Source organism: Heptranchias perlo, chromosome 24 (assembly GCF_035084215.1).
Source record: "Heptranchias perlo isolate sHepPer1 chromosome 24, sHepPer1.hap1, whole genome shotgun sequence".
NCBI lineage: Eukaryota > Metazoa > Chordata > Chondrichthyes > Hexanchiformes > Hexanchidae > Heptranchias > Heptranchias perlo.
Window position 1 is genome coordinate 16,143,296 of NC_090348.1, and position 18,631 is coordinate 16,161,926.

General features: G+C 40.4%; 1 protein-coding gene across 2 annotated transcripts in view; it reads left to right on the plus strand.

Moving 5' to 3' along the window:
- Positions 1-18,631, plus strand: part of lrrk2 (leucine-rich repeat kinase 2) — a 112,617-nt gene that overhangs the window by 60,154 nt on the left and 33,832 nt on the right. For both annotated transcript variants that reach the window (XM_068004820.1, XM_068004821.1), the window contains exons 29-37: positions 2,088-2,323; positions 4,645-4,772; positions 6,353-6,571; positions 7,829-8,030; positions 13,816-13,904; positions 14,725-14,912; positions 15,878-16,032; positions 17,065-17,217; positions 17,673-17,864. In XM_068004820.1, the coding sequence (XP_067860921.1) occupies positions 2,088-2,323; positions 4,645-4,772; positions 6,353-6,571; positions 7,829-8,030; positions 13,816-13,904; positions 14,725-14,912; positions 15,878-16,032; positions 17,065-17,217; positions 17,673-17,864 (1,562 nt within the window). The remainder of the gene's footprint in view (positions 1-2,087; positions 2,324-4,644; positions 4,773-6,352; positions 6,572-7,828; positions 8,031-13,815; positions 13,905-14,724; positions 14,913-15,877; positions 16,033-17,064; positions 17,218-17,672; positions 17,865-18,631) is intronic.

The following is an 18,631-nucleotide window of genomic DNA, read 5'->3' on the forward strand; positions in this document are numbered from 1 at the left end:
GTAGTTACAGTGTTGGACAGGGTATAAATCAGGAAATTAGAGAAACATGTAATAAGGGTGATGCAATAATCGGGGTGGGATGGGGGAGGGCGCTTTAATCTTCATATAGACAGGGCAAACCAAATTGGCAAAAGTAGTTTGGAGGACGAGTTGATGGAATGCATTAGAGACAGTTTTCTAGAACAATATGTTGAGGAACCAACTAGGCAACAGGCTATTTTAGATCTAGTATTGTGTAATGAGACAGGGTTAATTTGTAATCTTGTAGGTAAGGATCCTCTGGGGCAGAGTGATCATAATATGATAGAATTTCATATTGAGTTTGAGAATGATCTAGTTAAGTCTGAAACTAGGGTCTTAAATTTAAACAAAGCCAATTACTTGGGTATGAGGGGTGAGTTGGCTAAGGTAGATTGGGAAATTAGGTTAAAAGAAATGATGGTAGATAAGCAATGATGAACATTTAAAGAAATAATTCATAATTCTCAACTAATATAAATTCCCTTGAGGAATAAAAACTCCACAGGAAAAGTGGCCCAACTGTGGCTAACTAGAGAAGTTAAGGATAGTATCAGATTAAAAGAGGCGTACAGTGTTGCCAAAAAGAGTAGTAAGCCTGAGGATTGGGAGGGTTTTAGAAATCAGCAAAGGATGACCAAGAAATTGATGGAGGGAGAAAATAGAATGAGAATAAACTAGTAAGAATTAGAAAAACAGATTGTAAGAGCTTCTACAAGTATGCAAAAAGGAAGAGATTAGCGAAAGTAAACGTGGTTCCCTTAGAGGCAGAACTAGGAGAAATTATAATGGGGAATATGGAAATGGCATACACGTTAAACAAATATTTTACATTTGTCTTCACAGTAGAAGACACAAAAAACATACCAGAAATAGTGAGGAACCAAGGGACTAATGAGAGTGAGGAACTTAAAGTAACTAATATTAGTAAAGAAAAAGTACTGGAGAAATTAATGGACTAAAAGCCGACAAATCCCCTGGACCTGATGGCCTACATCCTCGGGTTCTAAAAGAGGTGGCTGCAGAGATAGTTGGTTTTGATCTTCCAGAATTCCCTAGATTCTAGAATGGCCCCTGTGGATTGGAAGGTAGCAAATGTAACACTACTATTCAAGATGTGGAGATGCCGGTGATGGACTGGGGTGGACAAATGTAAGGAATCTTACAACACCAGGTTATAGTCCAACAGTTTTATTTCAAATAAAACTGTTGGACTATAACCTGGTGTTGTAAGACTACTATTCAAGAAAGGAGGGAGAAAGAAAACAGGGAACTATCGGCCAGTTAGCCTGACACCAGTAGCAGGGAAAATGCTAGAATCATAGAAAATCATAATATGATTTGGCAGAGTCAACACAGTTTTATGAAAGGGAAATAGTGTTCAATAAATCTATTTGAGGGTGTAACTAGCAGGGTAGATAAGGAACCAGTAGATGTAATATATTTGGATTTTCAAAAGGCATTCGATAAGGTGCCACATAAGAGGTTGTCTCACAAGATGAGGGCTCATGGAATTGGGGTAATATATTAGCACGGATTGAGGATTGGTTGACGGACAAAAAACGGAGTAGGGATAAATGGGTCATTTTTGGGTTGGCAGGTTGTAATTAGTGGGGTGCCGCAAAGATCAGTGTTTGGGCCTCAGCTGTTTACAATCTATATCAATGACTTAGATGAGGGGACGGAGTGTAATGTATCCAAGTTTGCTGATGATACAAAGCTAGGTGGGAAAGTAAGCTGCAAAGGGATATAGACAGGTTAAGTGATTGGGCAGGAAAGTGGCAGATGGAGTACAATGTGGGGAAGTGTGAAATTATCCACTTTGGGTAGGAAGAATAGAAAAGCAGAATATTTTCACCAACTGGAATTTAACAATATCCAACTTCACTAAGTGCATTCCATTGCATGCCTGATGTTGCCTTTCATAAATAGCTAAAGTTGTCAGCTTAAAGTCACTAGAGCATGAAAACAGAAGCCAGATATTCATTAAATGAGAATTAACTTTGTAATTTAGTTGTAGTTTGAGCTACGTTTCTTCAAAAATTCTCTTGTTTACATTTTTATATTAGATTTCTGCACCAGCGCCTGAAGAAAGCTGTGCCTTATTACAGAATGAAGCTAATGATAGTGGGAAATGCTGGAAGTGGTAAAACTACATTGCTTCGGCAGCTGATGAAGTGCAAGCATTCCAATTCTGGGCCAGAGAAAGCCACTATTGGAATTGATGTTAAGGAGTGGTCAGTTCATGTAAAAGAGAAAAAAGGGAAGCGAAAGGAATACATGTTGAATGTCTGGGATTTTGCAGGTATTTGTCTGCTGATTTTTTTTTTGGTGCTCTTTGCTGAGAATTTTAAATAGTCAACTTTTTTTTTGCTTCCATGCATTAAACTTTACTAGTTCAAGAACTTTTGCTCCAAATTGTACTAAACTTGTAATAGAAAACTGGCCAATGTCCTGTATTGTGAATGTTGCTTGTCCTAACAATATCTGCATCTGTGCAATGAGTTATCACCAAGCAGTGATGAACATGTTCATAAGCAATTCATTGTTTTAAATCTGATTTTTAAAAAAAAGAAGCTGGGCTTAAGTGGGGCTACCATTGACACTTCAAAGTTCTCGCAAATGGAGCAGGATGAAAAATTATTGCTGCCAACAGAACAAAGCACTGAAGTATCATTCTACATTATATGCTCAAGCCTCTTAAGCGGCGCTAGAACCTGTGACCTTCTAACTTTGAGGCGAGAGTGCTACCACTGAGCCGAAGCCGACACCTACCATGCTTACTATATTATTACTATAGACAGATTTAATCTCTTCAGAGGTTCTTTAGACCTGTTAGGTCTATGCCTTTTGGAGCAAGATTTAATCTTTTTGGTTTAAAAGGGTCCATATGGCTGTCACTTTTTGCATTTCACTCATAGTATGGACAGCTGTACTTCAAAGCATATGTTGATAGGGTGAGATGAAGTAAGGTGGGAGGAGACTCGTGTGGAGCATAAACACCGGCATAGACACGTTGGGCTGAATGGCCTGTTCTTGTGCTGTTAATTCTATGTAAAGCAAACTTGTTTTGCTGCAGGACCACAGAGACAGCTGGGGAGTGAGGCAAAATAACCAATTTGAATGAGTTAATATTTTTTTTTAAATGTTAATCTATTTTCCTGGTGCGTAGTTGAATTTCAAAACAAAGTCAGAACTAGTGCAGTTTCTACAGCTGAGCTGTGAGTCCTGTGGCTCTTCATCAGTCACTCCCAAGCTTTACCTTGGAGGAGCTGTGGACTCTGCATCTTTACTCTGAAAACCTCCATCACTGACCCCTCCCCCCCCCCCCCAGTTGTTCAATTGGGATGTGTTGTAAATAGAGGGCACTCGGCCACCACCTTCCAGAAGCATCAGCAACTTGTTAATGGCACGAAGGTCCACAAATTGGCAAGGGGTTGGGAGCAGAAACGCTCACCAGACGGGAGAGTAGCGATGGCAGAGAACGGTTGTAAGCTGACGAGCGAGCGGAATCTGAGGCTCCGGGGAATGGGCCAGATGAGTTGGTGATATCATCTTACCGCCAGGCAGTGGGAGCCGTTGATACCAATCCAGGTGGTGCCTGAACTTTGTTTGAGATGAAATCCTGTCTATCTGTAGTCAGTGCAGTCAAAGTTGGAGGTGTTTTGATGGGGAGGAGCAGAATCAGGGTTTGGAGTTTAAGCGTTTGTTTCTATTTTATTTGTATTTCTTCCCATTCCCCGTTCTTACAAAAACAAGGTCGGAGTCCTGTGGTTAGTGGGGGAGGTCAAACCCACTGCCTGATGCTTTTTTCCTCCGCACGGTCCGTTTTGAGTCTCAGCTATTTTAATAGGCAGCTAGGAGGAGAATGTGGCTGAAAATAGTCTGGGAGGTGGGCGGAATTAAGGAAAGTTTAACAAAAAATAAAAAGCTCCAGTGAAATAATTAAAATTTAGAAAGCAGTGACTGGAAGATAGAATTACAGCAACTCATTATTGCAGACTGTTCACACAACTTTGGAAAATCCTATTAAGCTAGTGTTACAATCACAGGAAAAGGACTACATAGTCTTTTCAATGGAATGTCTCAAGATATAGCAAATTTAATGTCGGTACACTGCGTTTTTGCATTTATTTCTGTGACACTAATGAGATATGAAGGATAGTGAAAGAGCAGTGGCACTTGTGGAATCATAGGCCTCGATTTTTACAAACTGTGGGGGAGCCTGATTATTGGCAGGGCCTCATTTTAAATAAAACTTCCCGGGTTCCCATCCGGCATCTGGCTGGCAGGTGGGAGTGGGAATCTGGTTGCAGGAAGCTGCACCTGGGGACCTGTAGGAACGGTCTCCAGCAGTCAGACAGTGGAGGGGTCCCAGGGGAATCGCGGAGGTTGGGGAGGGCTTCGAATTCAGTGGAATGTTTTTACTTATTTTCTATTTTATTGCACAGATATATTGATAGATCTGCGTATACATTCAAGTTAAGTTTGACTTTTGGAAAGTTTAGATAATTGTGTAGGAGTGTAATATTTTGTGCTGAAACGTCTAATTTTAAATTGTGCATAAAATGCTAGTATAAAAAGGCAATATTTTAAAAAATAATTATGTAATTTCATTTTCATAAGGCCAAGAAGAGTTCTACAGCACACACCCCCATTTTATGTCTCCTCGAGCCCTGTACCTTGTTGTTTATGACCTTAGTAAAGGAGCTGGTGAAATTGATGCTATCAAACCCTGGCTGTTCAACATAAAGGTATGAAAGAGGGACTGTAAATGTTCCAGTATTTTGTAATGTCTGCTTGTAGTAAACAAATTGTTTCTTTTCATCCTTTTAATCTGCAAAGATAAAAGAAGCGACTGCCATCCAAATGGGAGAAGTCACGAGGTAACACTTGTTTAAACCATTGCAGACCATGTGGCCGATATGGTTTTCTCATACAGTTTGTACCCCAGCACATTTTCTCATGTTGTCGGTTGCAGTCCTGCTGTTGATTTTACACCAGAATAAAGTTCTTGTCACTTGTTGTTTAGTCGGCTATTCCTTCAGTCTGCAGTATTTTGAGATTGAGCTAATGATCTAAGAATAGGTATAAAAGTAATGTAGTCTGAGAAAAGCTGCCACTACTGATGACGTTTTGAGAGTACTGTGTGCGCCATTATCAAGCCAAATGGGAAAGCTCAGTATTGCTAGCTGAATCTCGAGTACTTTTGATGGTACGCCCTTTATCCCAATATGTAAGTCCACATCTTTTGAGGTCTACTGCTGCTATTCAGTCTCCTGAATGCACTGCTGGAACGATGTCCATTATAATTAATACCTTAGGTCTTAGCTGTGGCTCAGTGGTAACCCTCTCATCTCTGATTAAGAAGGTTGTGGGTTCAAGTCCCACTCCTGAGACTTGAGCATAAAATCTAGGCTGACACTCCGGTGCAGTACTGAGGGAATGCTGCATTGTTGGAGGTGCTGTCCTTCGGATGAGATGTTTAAACCATCTCAGGCGGACGTAAAAGAGCCACAGCAATATTTCGAAGAAGAGCAGGGAAGTTCTCCCCGGTGTCCTTGTCAATATTTATCCCTCACCCAACATCACTAAAAACAGATGATCTTGGCTGTTTATGGGACCTTGCTGTGTGCAAATTGGCTGCCGCATTTCCAACACTACAACAGCGACTACACTTCAAAAAGTACTTGACATGGCTGTAAAGTGCTTTGGGAAATCCTGAGGTCGTGAAAGACACTATATAAATGTAAGTTCATTCTTTTAAACTCTTACTGGAACTTGGGTAATATTGAGGTCAGAAATACTACATTTGTCTTGGGAACAACTTCGTAACAGGAATAGGATCTGCAACTTTCTTGCCTTAAAACTAAGAATTTTAGTATCCGAAAAGATCCATTTGGCCCAACATCCCTTTTTGATTGCTTTAAATATATATCCTTTCCACCAAATATTGAAATAAAAGAATTATCTCAGTTTATCTGTACATGGAACTTCACTGATGATTCTGTGACAGACGAAGTAAAAAGGAATTCCTCGGTGGCCACAGGGATTTTGTATGGTTTCAGTTCTCTAAGGCACAGAGGAAACTGGGATATTTCATACTCTGTTTTGCTGATTATTAGAGAAAATAAAGGATGTTAAAATCATAATTTACTGCAACTGATCTTAAAACTTACTGGCGTTGTCAAGACATTTGAATGTGACCTTTGAAGCACGTATGCATTGTAAGATAAGTGCTAGAGTACATGAACTACCATTGCTCTTTATGTTTCGTAAATATGATATTTTTTTATAATGTGATTTGTAAGTTTGTTTTTCTTTCTGTTAATAGGCCCGTGCCTCATCTTGTCCTGTAATTCTTATTGGTACTCGCGTTGATATGACCAATGAAAAGCATCGGCAAAACTGCATATCCAAGATTAAGATGGAACTCCTTCAGCATCGTGATTTTCCTCCTATCCGTGATCATCATTTTGTAGTGGCCACAGAAGAATCTGACTCTGTAGTAAAACTCCGAAGAGCCATTATTAGTGAAATACAGACTTTCAAGGTGCACAAAAGAGCTGTTATAAAGACTGTAGTTGTATGTCTCATGTGTAAGGATAATTACCATTGTCTCAAACTGCAACACTTTCAGTAGATTTAGTGCAATAATTAGTTTCATTTACTATCATTGCTCTTTGTGCAATTTTATCACTCTAGGCTAATATTATTTGATTACTTTAAAGTTTGTGTTCCAATAAACTTCCTACAGATAAATTCCCTTTGTACATTCTTCCAAAAAAATGTACTAAATGCCACATGTTGACTACAGAGGGCATTATTTAGTCACTGGAGCCCTATTCTGAAAATTATTTAAGTTTTCTGCTTTCATCCAGTTTAACAATGTTGTTGTAACCCTTTAGAGATATGAAGGATTTTCAGGTTTGAGATTTTCAAATTTTTATCTTGTTAACAAGTAAAAATGACTAGCATTTCTGGTATGGAACATTACTCATAATTATTCCCAGGAATCCACTTCTATAAGGCAGCAATCTAGTCAAGCAACTCAGTAAATAATGAATTGCCAGAATAAAGCTCATGTAGGTTATAATCATCCTCTATTTCATGGGCATTTTATTTATAATAATGACAGCAGCTCTCTGCATACTCCGATTCCTTGATGTAAAATTACCTTCACACAGAGAACAGGCAGCTACTATAGTTTATCTGCAGGTCAAGGAGAATAATACTCTTGGAGGAAGTATTTTTTAATAAATCGGCTATTTCCCACAAAAATCACCATTTTGTCAGTGAAAACAGTCCTGTGAGGTTAAGGGTTGGAACCCGGTTCAAGTGAAACTTGCAGTGAAGTCAAGGTGAACTACAATGCCAGACATGCAGGTGATTGCAAATCAAATCTATGGGAACAACCTTGAGTGTCTCTTAATTGTATATATCATCCTTATTTCCATACAAACAGGTTCTCAAATATCTATTGTGTTTCATTAAAGAATGAATAATATTTCTGTTGCCTCATACTTGACTATTGGCTACATTTATGCATAATGAGAAAAACCTTTATAGGTTAAAGATTAGACATGAAAGTATACTGAAAAACTGCTGTGAAAGTTGTAGTAAATCTTTGTGACAAATATAATAAAGCACAAGTATTTAAATTTAAGTGCATTCACTTACTTTTGCATGCTAAATTTCCATTCTTTTTGGTCTTAATATTAGTGTTAGCTTGTTTTAATTGCCTACTTGTGTTAGTAGTATGTTCTGATTTGACAAAAAAGCGTCACATTTTCAAACAATATCTTTACAGATCAGGGACCAGCCAGTAATGGGTCAGCTAATCCCTCATAGTTACATGGAGCTGGAAAAGAGGATTGTACTGGAACGAAGGAACGTTCTAACAGAATTCCCAGTAATTCATCAACAGCGGCTGTTGGAAATAGTTCAAGAGAACCAATTGCAGTTGGATGAAAATGAACTACCCCATGCTGTTCACTTCCTCAATGAGTCTGGTATTTGTTTAATTTTAATGTCTTTAAATGGCTGTATCAGTAATCAATGGTCTGTGCAGCAGAATTACATTGCCTACTTAATTTAGTATGTGCGAAAGGAGAGGAAAATTTTGAGCATGCAAAAAGAGAGAAGACAGGTTTATTCTGAGTGATAATTGTGGAATAAATGGACACTTGTGGTGCAGGATACTAATTGATTTCAAATCAGCTGGATCTGTTTTGTTACAACAGTGTCCTATTTTATTTTTGTGTGTCACTTTCTCTCCTTTCTTGGACATTCCTTTCATTTGATACATTTAACCAGGTGTGGTAGTAGTGTGCACTCAGTTGCTCCCTTGCTGTTCCATTATATAGCTTATATTTCTCTCAAGGCAGATACGATTGAGGAAAAAGTGAGGACAGTTGTCTGATTCTGACTGGTGACGGAACTCTTATGGCCGACTAACAGTGGACGGAACTCAGACAGTGTTTTGGTGGGAATGGGAAGTCGTCGTTCCCACAGCCTAGAGTTCCTTTGGGAAGACTGAAGTCATTGTCTTTGGCCCCTGCCATGCCCTCACCACTGACTAAACTAGCTGTGCCTCTAGCCAAGCTGTTCCGGTACAGCTACAACACTGGCATCTACCCGACAATGTGGAAAATTGCCCAGGTATGTCCTGTCCACAAAAAGCAGGACAAATCCAATCTGGCCAATTACCGTCCCATCAGTCTACTCTCAATCATCAGCAAAGTGATGGAAGGTGTCGTCGACAGTGCTATCAAGCGGCACTTACTCATCAATAACCTGCTCACCGATGCTCAGTATGGGTTCCGCCAGGACTACTCTGCTCCAGACCTCATTACAGCCTTGGTCCAAAGATGGACAAAAGAGCTGAATTCCAGAGGTGAGAGTGACTGCCCTTGACTTCAAGGCAGCATTTGACCGAGTGTGGCACCAAGGAGCCCTAGTAAAATTGAAGTCAATGGGAATCAGGAGGAAAACTCTCCAGTGGCTGGAGTCATACCTAGCGCAAAGGAAGATGGTAGTGGTTGTTGGAGGCCAATCATCTCAGCCCCAGGGCATTGCTGCAGGAGTTCCTCAGGGCAGTGTCCTCGGCCCAACCATCTTCAGCTGCTTCATCAATGACCTTCCTTCCATCATAAGGTCAGAAATGGGGATGTTCGCTGATGATTGCAGTGTTCAGTTCCATTCGCAACCCCTCAGATAATGAAGCAGTCCGAGCCCGCATGCAGCAAGACCTGGACAACATCCAGGCTTGGGCTGATAAGTGGCAAGTAACATTCGCGCCAGGCAATGACCATCAACAAGAGAGAGTCTAACCACCTCCCCTTGACATTCAACGGCATTACCATCGCCGAATCCCCCACCATCAACATCCTGGGGGTCACCATTGACCAGAAACTTAACTGGACCAGCCATATAAATACTGTGGCTACAAGAGCAGGTCAGAGGTTGGGTATTCTGCGGCGAGTGACTCACCTCCTGACTTCCCAAAGCCTTTCCACCATCTGCAAGGCACAAGTCAGGAGTGTGATGGAATACTCTCCACTTGCCTGGATGAGTGCAGCTTCAACAACACTCGAGAAGCTCGACACCATCCTGGACAAAGCAGCCGGCTTGATTGGCACCCCATCCACCACCCTAAACATTCACTCCCTTCACCACCGGCGCACGGTGGCTGCAATGTGTACCATCCACAGGATGCACTGCAGCAACTCGCCAAGGCTTCTTCAACAGCACCTCCCGAACCCGCAACCTCTACCACCTAGAAGGACAAGAGTAGCAGGCACATGGGAACAACACCACCTGCACGTTCCCCTCCAACTCTCACACCATCCCGACTTGGAAATAGATCGCCGTTCCTTCATCGTCGCTGGGTTAAAATCCTGGAACCCCATTCCTAACAGCACTGTGGGAGAACCGTCACCACACGGACTGCAGCGGTTCAAGAAGGCGGATCACCACCACCTTCTCGAGGGCAATTAGGGATGGGCAATAAATGCCGGCCTCGTCGGCGACGCCCACATCCCATGAATGAATAGAAAAAACACCATCTACTCCCTGACCACCTTTTAGGTTGAACTGTTCAGAACTACAGTGCCCTATTCGACCCCGAGCTGAGCTTCTGACCCCATATCTTCTCCGTCAAAAGGGTCTGGACTTCCACTTGCACAATTGCCTTCTTCCGTCCCTACCTCAGCTCATCTGCAGAAACCCTCATCCGTGCCTTTGTCACTTCCAGGCTCTACTATTCCAATGCTCTCCTGGACGGCCTCCCATCCTCCCTCATCCAAAATTCTGCTGCCCGTATCCTATCCTGCACCAAGTCCTGCTTGTCCATCATTCTATCCTCGTGGACCGACATGAGCTCCTGGCCCCTAACAGCTCAAATTTAAAATTTTTATCCTCATGTTGTTTAAATCCCATAATGGCCTCACCCTTTCCTATCTCTCTAACCTTCTCCGGACTCTGCATTCCTTGCATTCTGGCCTTTTGTGCATCCTTCCTCCCTTCACCCCACCATTGACAGCCATGCCTTCTGTCGCTTAGGCCCCCGATATCTGGAATTCCCTCCCTAACTCCTTCTGCCTCTCCACCTCACTCCTTTTTCAATATCCTTCTTAAAACCTACCTCTTTGACTCCGCTTTTGCTGACCCTTCCTAATATATCTTTCTTCAACTCAGCGCCCAATTTTTTCCCCTCATGTGTCTGTGAGGCACTTTGGGCCATTGGGACAGGTATAAATGCATGTTGGTGGTAGTGATTGATTAGTGATATCATAGAATTAGTATTTAACGATGTCCACAAAATGTTTATTACCTTGCTTTCTCTTGCCAACAGTTCAAAAATCAAACGGTATAACCAGAAATTGAGGGATACCAATGTATGTACAGGTACCTTCTTAGCTGCCATTTAAGAATGGTCAGGCAATTCAGTTGAATGCACTTTAACCATTTATGTCAATTTAAAAATCACATTGCTGTGCAATTGTTCATTGTCGCTAATGGCTGGATAAATGCAGATAAGATAAGCTTCTCAAAAAAGGGAAATAAGGTCAATAAATTACCAGGGGAAACTGGTACCTACTAGATGGGAAGTGCATGTTCATTATAGCCTTCATAAACTGAAAAGGCTGCTGCTGGTTATATAGCTGCAACGGTAGAATCATAGAAAGGTTATAGCATGGAAGGAGGCCAATCGGCCCATCGAGTCTGTGTCGGCTCTATGCAAGAGCAAACCAGCTAGTCCCACTCTCCCGCCCTATGCCTGTAGCCCTGCAAATTTTTTCCTTTCAAGTACTTATCCAGTTCCCTTTTGAAGTCCATGATTGAATCTGTCTCCACTACCCCCTCTGGCAGTGCATTCCAGATCTTAACCACTCGCTGTGTAAAAAAGTTTTTCCTCATGTCACCTTTGGTTCTTTTGCCAATCACCTTAAATCTGTCTTCTGGTTCTTGACCCTTCTGCAAATGTGAACAGTTTTTCTCTTTCTACTGTCTAGGCCCTTCCTGATTTTGCATACCTCTATCAAATCTCCTCTCAACCTTCTCTGTTCCAAGGAGAACAGCTCCAGCTTCTCCAGTCTATCCACGTAACTAAAGTCCCTCATCCCTGGAATCATTCTCGTAAATCTCTTCTGCACCCTCTCTAAGGCCTTCACGTCTTTCCTAAAGTGCGATGGCCAGAACTGGACATATTACTCCTGTTGTAGCCGAACCAGTGTTTTATAAAGGTTCATCATGACTTGCTTGCTTTTGTACTTTATATGTCTCTGCTTATAAAGCCCAGGATCCCGTATGCTTTTTTTTAAACCGCTTTCTCAACCTGCCTTGCCACTTTCAATGATTTGTGTGCATATATCCCCAGATCTCTCTGTTCCTGTACCCCTTTTAGAATTGTGCCCTTTAGTTTATATTGCCTCTCCTCATTCTTCCTACCGAAATGTATCCCCTCGCATTTTCTGCGTTAAATTTCATCTGCCACGTGTCCACCCATGCCACCAGCCTGTCTGTATCCTCTTAAAGTCTATCGCTATCCTCCTCACTGTTCACTACCCTTCCAAGTTTTGCGTCATCTGCAAATTTTGAAATTGTGCCCTGTACACCCAAGTCCAAGTCATTAATATATATCAAGAAAAGCAGTGGTCCTAGTACCAACCCCTGGGGAACACCACTGTACACCTCCCTCCAATCTGAAAAACAACCGTTCACCAGTACTCTGTTTCCTGTTACTTAGCCAGTTCGTATCCATGCTGTTGCTGCCCCTTTTTTTATTCCATGGGCTTCAATCTTGATGACAAGTTTATTATGCGGCACTTTATCAAACACTTTTTTGAAAGTCCATATACACCACATCAGCTGCATTGCCCTAATCTACCCTCTCTGTCACCTCATCAAAAAACTCTATCAAGTTAGTTAAACATGATTTGCCTTTAACAAACCTGTGCTGGCTTTCCCTAATTAATCCACACTTGTCCAAATGACTGCTAATTCTGTCCCGGATTATCATTTCTAAAAGTTTCCCCACCACCGAGGTTAAACTGGCCTATAGTTGCTGGGTTTATCCTTACACCCTATTTTTTAACAAGGGTGTAACATTTGCAAGTTCCCAGTCCTCTGGCACTACCCCTATATCTAGGGACGTTTGGAAGATTTTGGCCAGTACCTCTGCAATTTCCACCATTACTTCCCTCAACAACCTTGGGTGCATCCCATCTGGACCAGGTGACTTACCTACTTTAAGTATAGCTAGCCTTTTTAGTACCTCCTTTATCAATTTTTAGCCCATCCAGTATCTCAACTACATCTTCCTTTACTGAGACTCTGGCAGCATCTTCTTCCTTGGTAAAGACAGATGCAAAGTACTCATTTAGTACCTCAGCCATCCCCTCTGCCTCCATGAGTAGATTTCCTTTTTGATCCCTAATCGGCCCCCCCTCCTCTTACTGTTTATATGCCTATAGAAGACTTTTGGATTCCCTTTTATGTTGGCCACCAGTCTATTCTCATACTCTCTCTTTGCCCCTCTTATTTCCCTTTTCACTTCCTCGCTGAACTTTCCATATTCAGCCTGGTTCTCACTTGTGTTATCAACTTGACATCTGACATACTTTTTTCTGCAGCATCTTACTCTCTCTCTTTTGTCGTCCAAGGAGCTCTGGCGTTAGTTGCCCTTCCTTTCTCCCTCGTGGGAATGTACCTAGACTGTACCTGAACTATCTCTTCTTTACAGGCCGTCCCTTGTTCAATTACAGTTCTGCCTGCCAGTCTTTGATTCCAATTTACCCGGGCCAGATCTGTTCTCATCCCACTGAAATTGGCCCTCCTTCAATTGAGTATTTTTAATTTAGAGTGGTCCATGTCCTTTTTCACAGCTACTCTAAACCTGATGATACTATGATCACTGTTCCCTAAATGTTCCCCCACTGACACTTGTTCCACTTGGCCCGTCTCATTCCCCACCACCAAATCCAGCAATGCTTGCTTCTCATTGGCCTGGAAACGTGCTGGTCAAGAAGGTTCTCCTGAACACACTTTAGAAATTCCTCCCCCTCTTTCCTCTTGTATTATTACTATTCTGTAGAATACACCCAGTAGTGTAATGGCACTCAATTTGAAATTGAAAACCTCAGTGTTGGGAGGAGGAAAAAACAAAAGAAAAATGTTTTGTAACACATTTCAGCGCACAAAGGTCAAGTAATACCTTCACCTTTCATTATGATTTATTATTGTAGGCAGGGTTTAAATATTGAACTGTTTCAACATTGAGTTTTCTCTTTGCAGGTGTGCTACTGCACTTTCATGATCCAGCTCTTCAGCTACGAGATCTTTATTTTGTAGATCCACAATGGCTGTGTAAGATGATGGCACAGGTAAAACCTTCAGACTTTTGCCTTGAAATTACGCTGTACCACTATTAACGTACGAAGACCTTATTCAGTCCTGTGGAATGCCTTTGTCTGCTACATTAACTGATGCACTTGTTAAATGTTTATGCACTAATATTTATAGAACATCATTCATGGGCTTGGATTTTAAGAAACTATTGTCACCATGTTATTTGTAAAAGCTAGTATAAGTAATGAAATCCATGGGATTCTTGGCAAATGAGGAGATTAATTAATTCTTCTAGGTCTATGTTTGACTGACTGCAGTCACATGTTGTCCCAGCAGTTATCAAAAAGTACGAACGCTTGGAGAGCAGGCTGGAGCTTGATATCGTCATTGTGTTTAACCGAAGGTTGAGAAAAAAGATGGTGCACAACGTACCTGATGCTTAACTTTTATCTTTCAAAAACAGTTTATTTGCTTGTCTTCTAAGACCTAGCAGAGCAATTTTCTACAAATTTCTTGTACCATGTTAATTTCTAGTAATTATGTAGAAATACACAAAAATACGGAACACTTTCTTGCAGCTTTTCTGAATACTTTAAAAAGTCTGGATAATTTAACCTTGTTTTGGTTTAATGAATAGTGTTGCATAGTTCTCAAAGCGTCAGTGAAATGTGACATGGGTATGTGAACTCTGATTTGTCAGAAATACTATAGTGAACATGACGGAGACATAATAGGTTTAGTGCATAGTGATCTTGGTCTAGTTTCATCAGTTATTTGTTTGAAAATTGAAGCACTGATTTCATGTGGAAGTGTTCCAAAATATTATCAATCAGTATGTGTGTTTTTTGACATTAGATTGTGACTGTTAAAGCAGCAAGTTTTCCAAAGCACCCTTGTGGAATTATTTACCGATCAGATGTGGAGAAGTTTCTCTCTCAGAAAAACAGTTTTCCTCAGAATTACATGTCGCAATACATAAAACTACTGGAAAAATTCCAAATTGCATTGCCTTTAGGAGAGGAACAACTACTCATTCCAAGCAGGTAATTCTTGATCCAAACCGCAATAGTCTGCAAACAAAACATTTGTAGATATATGTATCTTTTTTTAATTGAATTTCATGTCTCGTGATGAATTCATGAATTGCCATTTGAATGTGAAAGGATATTGAGTAAACAAAAGCCATGGTATAATGGTACAAAGCAATGGCTGAGCGGTTTGGCTTCAATTTGCTGTTATCAATGGTGTTCATAACCGTTTTGATAAGAGTAAATAGGGAGAAAATGTTTCCAATGGCAGAAGGGTTGGTAATCAGAGGACACAGATTTAAGGTGATTGGCTAAAGAGCCAGAGGCGACATGAGGAAACATTTTTTTACCCAGTGAGTTGTGATCAGAATGCACTGCTCGAAAGGCTGGTGGAAGCAGATTCAGTAGTAACTTTCAAAAGGGAATTGGACAAATACTTCAAGGGAAAAAAATTACAGGGCTGTGGGGAAAGAGCAGGGGAGTGGGACTAATTGGATAGCTCTCCTAAAGAGCCGGCACAGGCAAGATGGGCCGAATGGCCTCCTTTTTTGCCGTGTCATCTCTGATAAACCAAATATAAATGAAAATGGTGCAGGAACATGAGAAGAATAAATATAACTACAAAATGAAAAGGAACTTGAAGATCGTGTGTACACCATGTTCTCATACAGTTACATTAGCAAGTGTTGTGATTTTAACGTGCTTTTTGTGAGATATACATGAAGATGAATAAATGTGTAATTCCTTATTGCTATTTGTAACTAGAAGAATTTATTTTATGGTGTTATGCTGCTGTTTTTGTAGTTTTCCATCTTTAAAATATTCTGATTTTAACCAAATTCTGTGTGAAGTGTTAACTTATGCAGTTAAGTAATTGCTTTGCCTGTTGCTTTATTTTTTAATCTGGCTTTCAATACATTTACTGCATGAGATGGATTAAGTTTATTTCAACACTTCTATGAATTTTAATTTTTTTTAAGCTTACCTGATCAGAGACCTGTAATTGAACTCCCACATTGTGAAAACTCTGAATTGATCGTAAGGCTTTATGAGATGCCATACTTTCCAATGGGATTCTGGTCCAGACTTATCGACAGGCTGCTGGAGGTTTCTGCTTATATGCTTGGTGGACGAGGTAATTGTCACATTACTTTTTGCTGTTTCTACTCAATTGGCGATTACATTTATATTTTTTCAGAGATTTGTGTGAGGCTAGGTATTAGATTCTGTTGAATGACTGGTATGAGATGGAGCACTGTTTCTATTGGGATTTTTTTAATTTGTTCTCTCGATGTGGGTGGCACTGTCATTTTATTGCCCATCCTAGTCACCCTGAGGAGGTAGTGGTAGGCCTTCTCCTTGAACTGTTGCAGTCATTTAGGTGATTGTGCTCCCACAATGGTGTTAGGAAGAAAATGCCAGGATATTGACCGAGTGACTATGAAAGAAAGGCGCTGTATGTCCAAGTTAGGATGGTGTGAGTTGCTCGGGAGTGGTGATGGTGTTCCTGTGGTCTTGCTGCTCTTGACCTTGGTGATGGAGGTCGCAGGAGAAAGAAGGTGCTCTCAAAGTAACTTTGGTGAGTTGCTGCAGTGCGTCCTGTAGATAGCTCATACTGCAGCCACTGTGCTGGTGGTGGAGGGGTTGGATATTGAATCCAGTGACTGGATGCCAGTCATGGGAACTGGTGTGTCCTGAGTAATTGTAACTTCTCTTGGTTGGTGTTTGTTCCAGATTCAACGGCTTCTTTTAGTGTTGCCTCTGCAACTAATTTGTTGAAGCATTTTGACTTTAATATTTTCTCCACACTGCAGCATTTCCTTTCTTTACTGCTGGTATTCTCATCTTTAGTTTGAAACAGAATGTTGAGAATATTGTTAATATTGTCAAAACTTGATAACCATATTACTTCAATTATGAAAGACATTGGGAGTGCAACTCAAAATATTATGGAATCTTTCAACCTTCCTGTATTAAATTATGTTGTTAATCCAGCGTGCCATTTGCTAAATAAGAAATGACGGGCTTACTAGAAACTACTGACTGAATGTAATAAAAAAAATAAGTTAGGAAGTTTTGCTGCATTGATAGGAATGACGAATGCACCAGAGAATGATTGATACATAATGTAGCTTCACTTTTTAAAAAACAAGCTACGATCTTTCAGATATAGAGAGACCTTTACGTCCTAATAGGACATATTGGAGACAAGGTATCTACCTGATCTGGTCACCAGAAGCCTACTGCCTTGTGGACTCGGCTGTATTGGACAATAAACCAGAGAGTATTCTCAAAATAACTGTTCCGTGCTGCAGGAAAGGTAAGCTGCTATTTTCCAATACTTCAATCAAGTTTATTACATTTTTTTGGTTGGGTGGGGGAAGGGAAAATCTTTAGATAATGTTGATCCAATTCCAGTTGGGTTTACAGGCCAGCATTAAGTATGGTAAGTAAACAATTTTCCTCAGAGCTGCTGTGAGGGCAGCTGCAGTGGGAAATAAAATACCATGCCAGTCTGGTAAGGTCTCTTTCTTCGGTTTCCCATAAGGTGCATTGTTGGGGCACTATGAGGAGTTTCGCTATATATCTAAATTGTCCTATCACCTGTCCTGGGAGGGTGAGTGCAAAGTAAAGAAACCCAAATAAATATCAGATAAAGTAGCACAATGTTTTGAAGGTCCTTTTGAAGTTATGTTTCAAAACTCATTAAATTGCTGCTTTCTTTCTGTGATCACAAAATTGTTACTTTTTTTTCTGTTGCATAAAAACGAGCAGGGTTCGTTTTGTTGGGCCAGATTGTGGATCACATTGATTCTCTACTGGAAGAATGGTTTCCAGGCCTTTTGGAGACAGATGTAAGTGGTGAAGGAGGCACTCTTTTGAAGAAATATGCTATGTATAGCTTTGAAGATGATCAAGAATGCCAGCAGATTCTACTTGACGACCTGCTAGATATAGCTGAAGAAGGTATTCATTCTGTGTAATTAATTAAGCCTTAATAATTAGCATTGACACTAGGTTTTCAATGAAGTGTAATTCTGCACATTTGAATTGTGACAAGCACCTATATCATAGTATAGTACCTATTGTAGATCGTTCCATTCCGATCTTGTATTGTGCTTGGAGAGAACATTTTGAATTTTAACATTGAGGTGTGGTAACTGGTGGTCACAGTGATGGAAGCAGTTTGAAATGATAAATTAAGTGTATTACACTAGAAGCATTTTGCACAACATTGAAGTGCATTAGCTTAAATGCAATTCTAATTATAGTGAATTACAAGCAATATGTTAAATAAGTGTAATACTGATGGTCATATCTTAAGCTTGTTTACTGTAGCAATTTAGATTAGACAAGTAGTATAATATCATTTGTAATATTTGAAGTGTAATTTGATTGTAGTTTCTTCATTAATTGCCATATTATAAAATGGTTTCCTCAATCTACAGTGAATTATTTATCATTTAGATCTGCAGTAATGATGCCATCAGCAATGAAATCTCTTTTCAAGGTAATGTATCAAGATCATGGAGTGCACAGATACTTGGTTTTGGGCACTGAGCTGCTCCTAGCATAAATCACACAGAAATTAAAATAGAAAATGCTGAAAATTAGAAAGGAATGAAGGTTCTGGAACTGAATAATGAACCAACCTATTTGCCTTATTTACCGCTGGTGTACACTCTCCATATGCTTTCAGTTGATCATCAATTCCCGAGTCCTGGCACATTGCA